This window comes from Spodoptera frugiperda, chromosome 28 (genome assembly GCF_023101765.2).
Source record: "Spodoptera frugiperda isolate SF20-4 chromosome 28, AGI-APGP_CSIRO_Sfru_2.0, whole genome shotgun sequence".
Classification (NCBI taxonomy): Eukaryota; Metazoa; Arthropoda; class Insecta; order Lepidoptera; family Noctuidae; genus Spodoptera; species Spodoptera frugiperda.
In genome coordinates this window covers 2,987,004-2,998,257 of record NC_064239.1, presented here as the reverse complement: position 1 = coordinate 2,998,257, position 11,254 = coordinate 2,987,004, and the positions used below count along the sequence as shown (strand labels likewise).

The 11,254-nt window shown below is 30.5% G+C and overlaps 1 protein-coding gene across 1 annotated transcript in view; it reads right to left on the bottom strand.

Moving 5' to 3' along the window:
• The window catches only part of LOC118265229 (ATP-binding cassette sub-family G member 4), a 44,061-nt gene that overhangs the window by 18,844 nt on the left and 13,963 nt on the right, over positions 1–11,254 (bottom strand). The window contains exons 2-3 of the mRNA XM_050705991.1: positions 1,379–1,496; positions 762–978 (exon numbers count right to left, since the gene is read on the bottom strand). Coding sequence (XP_050561948.1) covers positions 762–978; positions 1,379–1,496 — 335 coding nt within the window. The remainder of the gene's footprint in view (positions 1–761; positions 979–1,378; positions 1,497–11,254) is intronic.

The window sequence follows — 11,254 nt, the reverse complement described above, 5'->3', positions numbered from 1 at the left end:
ACGCGGTCTATCTATTTTTGTATCAACATTCTTTGAGAACAGTTGAGTCACCGAGGCGTCTAGCAAACATGATTTCTTTTTTTTTTAATTACTATTTAAGTATTTTGAGATTGCAACAAAAACAAGGAAATCTCAGAGTATAACTAGTACCATTATTTTTCAACTATAGATACTTTGGGTCGCTTAGGTACAAAGTGCCTTTACCGAGGACATTGTACAAAGTACATGTCATCGTCAACATTGACTTCTTCACAATAGTCTGCATTTCGGGTATTTCCATATTGTAATGAAAATAACATTGTTAACCTTTTTGGTCAATTGAATAGATATTTCGTATTGATGTACGTAGGTATAGAGAATTTATTTGTGGGCACCAACTCGATTTCGAACATACCTAATAAAGATGCAATTAGGTGTCTGAATAAACACGGGTGCGCCCGGTTTGAGTGGAAAATTTAATATTGACGTTAATAAAACGTATTTTTTTATAGTTTAGTTTTGTTGATCATTTAAACAAATTGGTCTAAAAATATTTAAGACTGTCTGTCTATGTTTGCATTGTGCAACCACACGTCGCATTAAATTTGTAAAACAATTTGGTATCATATAAAATAGGTAATCCAGTAATCTTTGATTATTAAGAACCACTAGATACTAGATAACAATACAGTTAGGTATTTTTGATGGACTTTGCACCATAAACTTAAGGAATAGAGTCCAAACTGTAAAAAAATGCATTTTAAAATGTGTCTCGTACTTACGACGCTTAGCTTCAATTTGTCCGTTAAGGTGTCACCTAGCTTCATGTCAGCTGCGAACTTCATCAGCTCAGCCACAGTAAACAATGGATTTAATCGGTCATCCTGTAGTATGTAACAAGATTTCTTCCTATATTCTTTAAGGGAACTAAGTGAGCCTTTAGGCTTTAATTCACAAATACTGTCTCCTGCACGTATACTCCCAGTGACGCCCTTAGTCCTGCAACAAACGAAGACTTGGAATACAAAGAATTTTTTGGAAGTGTTAATAGATAGCCTAGTCAATATACGACCTCAGGTATTAAGTCTGTAGGAAAAGTTCCAATATTCTGTTAAAAGGAATGAAAAAAGTAAAAAAACGTGGGTATGTAAGTAAAGAATGACAAAACACTGACGTACACTATTGACGTATAAGTATGTCAGTATATTGACTATTGTTTACTTGTTTTTGTTATACATATCAAATTATGTAAGTAAACTATTGCAGATATTATTAGGTAATTTTTATGCCCGAAAATTTCTGAGGATTTTTTCAATTCACTTCATTATTAATATAATTTAATAGGTGTGTAATTTATACATTTTTTTTTGTTTGCGTTTTATTATAAAAGAATACTTACGAGAATCCTGTTAATGCGTTCATGAGGGAAGATTTACCGGCGCCCGAAGGACCCATTATGGCAGTCAGTTGACCGGACTTAAATAGCCCAGATACACCTTTTAGAATCGTCTTTTTTTCTGAAACAATAGAATAATGAAGCATTAATCCAAAGCTACGTAAACCTTTGTTAAAAAAATATATTTTGCATTGCGTAGGTATATTATACACGTATTGATATTTTTAAAGGCGGTCTAATTATATACCAAGCATTCAAATCTGTATTGGTGGTTATTTTTACTTAAAGTTTTTACTGCAGCTTCGAAGGTGCGATTTAAAATGTATAATAAACATATAATGCATCACGACGGTATCAAATATTAACCCAAAAGTATTTTTTGCATGATCAAAGGTCTCTCTGTATATATATTTGCGTCAAAATCATCAGACAAAGCACGCGGGAAATTAAAAATTAAAACGGTGCTGTTTTTTATTTCAGTGGAATAATTCAATTTTTAGTTAGAAAAACGTACTTCATATTCTTACATAGTCAACGACTACATTACGTTGTTATTGTTTAATTAGTTGTGGAAGAAAACGTAACTTGTAGTAAATTGTTTTATAAATGGTTGGTTAACATTCCATTCATGATGCCATAAACGACTCTAGATAAAATCGACTGTGTTTCTAACATTTGTGTTTACTTTTATACTTGAGAGAAGCGACTACTAGATAAGTTACGAGTCTTTCAAATCCCATAGCTCCTGAGGAAGTACTTTTCATTTCGAATTTTGTAACTTTTGGTAAACAATGAGCTTAGTAACACTATAGGTTATATTGGAAATATTTGGATGTTACCTCTATTGCGTGAAATAATAAAATGCGTATGTACGTATTTGACGTATAAAAAAATCTAAAAAAAATAGATGTAGACAGGTTTTAGGATAAACAAGCTCGGTGGCAATTACAACGTTTCTTAGTTTGAGTAGTCTAAAATTAGATGTTTTGCTTTTGGAAACCTACAAACAGGGACATAAAAGACATCAAAGTGTTATATACCAAAAACCGGTTTACTATTTTTGATCAAACTTAATTTAATATCTATTAAACGCACGGGCATTTATCTCATCATATACCTATGGGTATGTAAGGACCATATACAGTCTTATTTTAAAACAAATAAGTAAACTGCAATATACTTTATTTCTGTTGTACATTGTACATAAGCAATTTGTCTGCCTTACTTAAATACTGTATATAAAACTTACAATATTTAAATTAAAAATAAGAATTGAACTATTTTGTCATCTTATCGCACGTGTGAATTTGGTAACACCCCAATTAAAATATTTTTCTATAAAAATAATATCTATATGAATTGACGGCTGTGTAAGTAGGAGTTTATTTAAATCAATAATAAACAATATATAAACGTTCGTTAATTAACCATGAATCGTTTTATGGGCATTAAAATACGGTTTAAATTATTTTTTATAGTTATCCTTAGACGTGTAAGTAATTCCTTAGATGTGTAAGTAAGTAAACACATAAGTTCTTGCAAATAAACTCACTTAGAATAAACTACTGAATAAATAAAAATATTCATTCATACCTACGTCTTTTCATTCATCTTAAGCTTATTTGTTAATTTAAACATTTGGTATCTTAATATTGTTTGAAAATTTACTTACAAAATTAAATTATTTTATAACTACCTGTTATATTTTTTTAAAGTCATTCATATCTTTTTTATTGCTTATTCTTTTATAATTCTGCATTTTTTCTTCGGCTAGATAACAATAGTATTAAATGACTCAGCGTTAGAAAAACCTAGTTGTTTCCAATTGAAATTGCACAACGCCATGATAAGTATTTTGAAATAATTGATCGCATTAAGTGGCCATCATAATAATTTATCATTGGAGAATAATACAACCGTGAGTTTCCTGTGATTAGATAAACTGCGGAAACTCGACGGAGACTTTTTTGTATGCTGTCGTATATAAGTATTTACGAGATCATTGTCATGTACTGCAGGTAATTATGCCTAAGATTTATGATAGTAGTTGTTTTCAGTTTTATAGTCTATACTAGTTACTTCCACACGGTTTGGCTTGTTCTGCTCGGTTCTTTTTAGTCGTAGCGTTTGTCCTCGATTAATAAAATATTCAACCCAAAAAAATATTCATTTAAATTACAGAGATTAGTGATTACAAACAAACTCTTCAGCTTTACATAACAGTAAATAATACTTATAAGGTATGTTTTAAATCTGGGTGGTTTATTTATTAGATGTATTTATCGTTTTAATATATTTAATTCTCTATTTCTCAGGTACTGGCTATTAAATACTACATAATATTATCATACTATTATAAATAAACAAGATATAAAACTATTCGCAATCCATGAAACTATTCAAAGACACTTGTGCGCTAGATGGCGTCAATGAGGTTTAAAGTACCCAATGATAAGCAGTTTTAAAATGTTTAGCATGTCTGAACTTTAAATGCTCTTCACCAGAAAAAGTCCCAAAATAAATAAGTAATAAGTCAACTAGATACAAAAGCTAAAAGAAAATGAGCATTTCAGCTTAAATTAAAGCTTTCAGTGCATTGAGATCTCGCACATTTTTTTTCTGTTTGTTTTTATTGTTTTAGAAGCTGTTTGTTGGTATAAGATGCGATAGTAATCAACTTTAATTTATGCATATTTCAAGCGTATTATCATATTTAACATTAGCTGTAGTTACGTGTCGTGGATCACAGTTATTACGTATTACAATCGCTGGTTTTACGAACTTGATAATGGCTTACTGACAGTGACCGACTTACGGAGTTCAAGAGAGCGGCGAGTGTGTGCGTTGCTTTGAAAATTATTGAATAGGTACTAGGTACTTATTTATTTTAAATAGTAGAGATTCAACTTGTATTGTAATTAAATTACTATATAAAAAGTTAAACTTTGTATCTTATACAAGAACTTCTCGTTAGTTTTTAATCTCGTTCATGTATAGCTAGACTCTTTTAGAAACCGTGTTATTAATTGCAATTAAAAAAAACAGAAACCTTAACGAAAACAGAAGAAGAAGCGTTAACTATAAAAGTCACTTGTAGCGGTCTCTCTTCTGAATACATTTAGTTATATAGTTATTTAAAATTACAAAAAGAGATATATTAGACTTAAAATATTTAAGAAAAAATATTCTTTGTCGCATGCGTACAAAAGTCCCAAAATAAATGATCCGACTAGATAATCCGACAATCTTTGTGAATAATCTTTGTACCTTGTAACCTTCGCGTTTCACCTCGCTATTTGATATTGTGTTTTATTATTTTAATATTCTTAATCCTAGAGTACAAAGTAATTTAATGGCACAAAACATTTGTAAAGATAAGTAAGTAAAGGAAGTTGATTTTATTATTATACGACGTATACTCATTACTTCACAGAACACATTTTTACAACATAATGTTACCTTAAGTTAATACTTTGTGAAAAAAGGAAATCTATTAACTACTTCTTGCCGCTTTATCCAGAGTCATTTAATGGTTACTGAACCTATTCCTTAGCATTATTTTGTTATCGGAACAAAATTGTAATTAAGGAATAGTTTCAGTAATCATTAAATATTATAAATACGGCAGTTAGAACCTCTATTTTTACCTGAGTACTCATCGACTTCTTACTAGTATATTTATTTTGTTGTGTAGTCACAGCAAAATAGATTAATAACTGAATAGAATTATTTATTATCAATCTCCAACAACCCGTGACAGTCCACTGCTAGATTATGATACTATTATCAATGGGCCAATAAGAGAAAATAGTTCTTACTCGCAATATCAAATCTCGTTCGAATTATATATGTTTGACGAATTATGTATGTACTTTATTTGTATGATTCATAAATATGGGATGGGTATGATTATGTGCGTATCATATAAAATAATTATTATAATAATTCCCTCTGCATAATTATTCGTTATTAAGTCAATCATACCTATTTACAACTAGATATTCATGTCAGTGATCGTCCGTTTAGGCTTTACAGAGCTTATATTTAAGTACCTAGTCTATAATAATTATAATATTATGTGCGTACGTGATTGTAGTATCAATTCTCATTACTTATTATATACAATTTTTTACTATAAGTTCCTTAGCAAGGAGAATTCTTGGGGAAGGGGACTCAAAGGACCAAATATTAATTGTTGGTCCTTTTTGAACAGTGTTCTAAACAATATGGTATTAATATTAACATTATTTTGTTGGCAAGATAAGTTGGGAACTGTAATTCAACGAAAAATTCGAAGAAATACCAGGAAGCCGAGTTTAGAGGCTAGATGAAGTAATTTTGGAAGGAAATGTTAAGTTCATAACGATAGTAGATTTTACGGAAAATATAAAATACTAAATGTAAATTGTTCACTGCTTATCTAAGTAACATGGTTTTTCCTGAGTAGAAACACATTTATGTACTTAGAGTATATACATATAAGTGAGTAGGTACACTTTGATTTCCTACTTATTAAGGTAGCATAGTTTTACCTCAATAAACTTCTTACATAAGAATAAAACTAAGTAGCAAATATGATCAAACATTTTGTTCGAGGTGAAGATCCATGTTAATGAGGTGGAATTTTACGGCGTAAGGATCTCTTTAGGAAAACCCGATAACCGAATGTAATAATACGTACTTTATCACATAATGTGTGTTTATCGCATTAATTATCGTTCTTAGTATCATATGTGGGTGGTATAGTGGATGGATGATTTTTTAATGCCCTTTTTGTAGATTATTTTAAAATATTAGACACGTAATTTTTATCTTATACGACAAATTAAAAAAGTACGTGTATAATATTTTGTCATTACCTAACTGACGGACTTATTAGATGTTAATTTTGACACCCCGTCATCATCCCTATACCAGTATACCTACCAAAATATACATAATATCCGTCTCAGGGATTGCTCCTGCGTTTATACGATTTGATTAGCGGAGCTGTACAATTTACAAACGTTGATTGGTTGGAAAGAGCTTAACCTCTGAGTACCCATCAGTCTAACCCATGATCCGGCGATTAAATAACATGTAGCGAGGGTCAACAGTGCTGCCCTCTTGCCTTGAAATCAATTTCAAATAATAACCATGTATTGTTTGAGTAGCAATCAATACTTACATATGGTTAGTAAGTAAGTACATATGTTTTGTAATGTTAATCAGGCAATTGTTCCGAAATTTTTAATGTTTTCTACTTTGATGATAAATGCGTATGGGGTGAAATATTAATATACGAAAACTCTTAGTAACTGCCATTGGTACAGTTGGGAATACATATGGTTAGTAAATAAGTACTTACATATGTTTTGTACATTACTATCAGGCAATTGTTCCGAATTTTTTAAAGTTTTCTACTTTGATGATGAATACGTATGGGGTGAAATATTAATATACGAAAATTCTTAGTAATTGCCATTAGTATAGTTGGGAATACATATTTCTTTACTTAGTTTATCTCAACTTTGGTCAAGTAGAATGTTAGTTTGTAGTGTCTTCTTACAGAAAGATCTTCTTACCGTACAACGAACTCACTTGCTTACAGATTATGACAACAAAAAAGAAAATAAAATACCCATACTTTGTCCAATGACATCAATCATCTAACAGTTCGTTAAAACCTTTTTTATTAGGCAATCTGCTTACTATTATTAGATAGAAAAAAATATATGACGTTTTTCACATGCCAATTTAATTCGGCCTTCATATTTTATAATGATTGGTAATGGATTCAACCGTGTCATTATACTAAAAAGTAAGATAAAAAATACAGTTCAGTGAATTTTCAATCGCAGTAACGTAAGTTTTTACATTACGCAATTCAACATTTTAATAGCATATAATTTTGCTGTTCACGTGTTCATCTCACGTGCATAATAGGGATGGTTCCGAAAAAACACAAAAGGAAGTGAAAAATAACAAAATCTATGTAGTATAATTATATTAAATTTTTGTTTTTATATCAGATTTTGCGTTGGTCAATGGTCGACAGAAAAAGTTTCCGTGTTCAAATTGTAATCACACTACAATATTATTATAGTCAACCTGAATCCTAACAGGATACAATGGAATGTCTTAAAAAATAATCATATAAACTTCTTGAAAATTTTGATTTGAAAATACACTAATTAGAATTAAATTGAGAACTAGTTGTTAGCCTATGATAGTTTTATCGCATATAGAGATTTATCCAGACAACTTTAGATAGAGGGTAGTTTAGTATCTTGGTACTTTTACCTCTTTAGTACCTATACGATATGTTTGTGAATAGTAATGTCTTATGGCGAATATAGTCTATATGTGTGCAAAATTCAACAGTATTAGCGTAGCTTAAATAGATAGTAAATTATATTTCATCCTGATTATGAGGCTAGTGATAATACTATTAATTTATGTTTACTTGATATGAATCACAGTAACCACGCAAGTATTCTAGGATTACCGTCGTCATGGTCATGATTTAAGGCTATAGTTACAGTTATACACTGTGGGTACAGCGTTGGTAAATATGTAATTATGTTCACGTGAGCATGTGTTACACGTGACTCTATCATACATTACATCGCTTAGTGGCCCATGGTGTTAGTCGAACGCCTCTTTGATTTACAAAAACAGATCTTAACACTATGAAACAAATAAATTATTATGCAATCATAAAGTTATGTAGTAAGAACTACTAAATAAAAAGCATGAACCAAAAAATATAACAAGAAACCGTAATTACTCAAGCGACGTGTAATTTTGAACATGAATTTTGAGGAACGAAACAGACTTACAAAAACCTTAAATACAAATTACAATATTATATTGTGAAGTTTACTATTATAACTATATTTAATTATATAATTGTCGATTATTATGTTGCTATGATGACGATGATGATTGTCTGCTAGAAAATATTTTGAAGTCACCACTATTCTGGTCCTTTGATCCGCGGTATTAGTGAATTGTAACATTGTATGCAGATTTAAGGATTACATACATACATACATATCGTCACGCCTTTAATCCCCGAAGGGGTAGGCAGAGGTGCACATTATGGCACGTAATGCCACTGAACAATGTACACCCACTTTTCACAATTTATGTTGTAAGTCCCATGTAATAGGTGGTGAGTCTATTGCCATATACCGGGCACATTTCCAGACTCCGTGCTACTACTGAGAAATTTTCGAAAATCCGAAAAAAGCCCAGCAAACTTTGCCCGACCCGGGAATCGAACCCGAGACCCCTTGTACGGCAGTCGCACTTGCAACCACTCGACCAACGAGGCAGTCAATTTAAGGACTACTGTTTAGTTAAATCACTAGTGTTTTAATACTTAAAATAAAAGAATAAAGTTATCAACAGTTTTAGGAGGAGAAGACACAAGACATAAGAAAGATCGACCGTCAGTATTAACCTCATCAGAGACCTAAATGAAAATAAAAACAAGCAGACATATTTTAACATGTCAATATATTTAATTGGACTTTATATGCCTATACTGTAGTCTATATATACCAGCTGGTTTGTAACAAGTTTTTATAATTCCGCATAATTTTTTACTACTAGACCAAGCGTGCAAGTTTTTGTCTGAACAGTTGAGATAGAGTTATTAGATCGAAAAAAAAATCTGCTATAAGAATGAACAACAATTATGTAGTATCATTTATGTAGTATAATATTCTTACATTTTAACACCTAGGTATATAACTGTTATAAATAAAATACTAGATTTAAAACCGTTACCTGAATAAATCAGCTCAAATCAGCTGACATTCATACATACATACATAAACGTGCCAATAACTTTGCAACGTTATTTGCAACTGAAAATAAAATATTTACCGTTTAATGCTACTAGTTATCATAATACTGTTATCATTAAAACAACCGTTATTGTGCTTGTCAAGGCTTTGTCATTAGTCAACTAAACAAACGCGAATGATTCATACAAACAAATATTATAAATATGTATAAAAACTATTTTTGTATATAAAACACCTAATATCGTTTTATCATAGCTTCTGTGGGGTACATTGCGTACATTGTTATCTTGGTTATAGTACACAGAGGAAGTAGGTTCGTCTCGATTAAAAAATTACTTAATGTGTAGGTCAGTAATTTCGTCATCTGTCCTAATTACAATGTGGCGTTTGTTGTAACCGATATTGTTTATATTAAAATTGATCACATTAACTAAAACCAGTTTAAATACTTACAGAAGGTACGGGTAAGTACATAGATACTTCTTTGTGTAGTACTTTTTAGGAATTTATCAATCGATAGGTTTAGTGAATTAATGATTATTTCGGTCTACGGTAATCCTAATTTGACATGAGATCTATAAGTATTAAGAATCGTTATCGCAGGTATAACACTTGTTGAGATATTTTGAAAACTGGTAGTGAGGTGTCAAATTAAATAATGTATGCTACTGTGGGAATCACTAACTAATCGAGTTTCAGTTTATAAGGTTGAGAGAAATTATGTCAGTACCTATGTGTAAACCAAAGAAAAACATCCTCGCGTTTTCTATAGACATTAATCAAAGTAATTATTGTTTAATTATTGTTTAATAATTACTACGTTCACATATCAACTTTACACTCTATTATATTGCAGGATTAGATACCTAAGTAGGCTATTAATCGACCCTGGCAGTGTCACTTTGAATTTATTACCTTATTAGCGTTCCATAATAAAGGATTTTTATCATTAACTAAGGTTAAGATTTATTGATGTCAGTTGCATGATATTTAGCTTCAGATTTACTACCTTGACACCTAATTATAAAAAAATCCAAGTTGATGTAATAAAGACAAACAATAAACAAGTTGCTTAATGCAGGCGACATAGAGACAATCGCGATTGATATTATTTATGTCGTGTAAATGTGAATACATTGTATGTATATGTATTTTATTCAACGGATTTTTTTACTCGCGTCATTTAAGTGAAATACCTACTTAATAAGGTCATATTTCTTTAAACAAATAAAAGTTTCATATTACACGTAATCAATCGACATCATTTATGTCCCTATCTATGTTTAAAATATTTTACTCAGTGGGCAATGTAAATAATACAAGTCTAGAAGTCGATTAAATGGTAACATTCTAAGTGTCTTTATAAATCTGATGCGGCTGTGAAGTTCATAAATTATCCCTCTCCTTTATCCTAATCCTAATAAATATTATCCTAATAAATATGGCTCATTCTTTTCGTCGCTACTGCAACATGTGTGTGTAAACTTAAATATTAACATAACATCATATGATTCACAAGCAATCTAGTCTAATTTTCTATTTATTTTCCGTGATCACCAATACCTTACCTAATAGTTTTTATATATGAAAATCTCGATTGTGTTGTCATTAAAGTCAAAATCATTGAATTCGTTTTTTAATTCAATAACAGAATTAATTTTGAAACGTTCTTCAAGGTAAGCAGCCCTATTGAATATTTTGCATAATTATTGCGGATGCTACATTCTTTGTGGCGACAGAAAAAATAAAAGCTTATATGACTTTTAATAATATACCTCTCTTGTCCGCGTTACTAAGGAAAAAGGTGAATATTATGTGTATCATAAAATTAATTTGTTGGGTACGAATTCCCGTGGACCGGTTCTTGATTTTATAAAAATCCCTTAATGGTAACGAACCTTATTTAGAAGTTCAACATTCTTTTAACTTATAAGGCACAAAGGGCACACATTTATTTTTGATTTTATGTATCCAAGGACCGGTTTTTGTTTAGGGAGAAACATCACAAAATCATTTTAGTTTAAAAACATAATCGTGCAAAATAGTGTTAATTTAGTAACGCTATTTATTTTTGTTTATATAT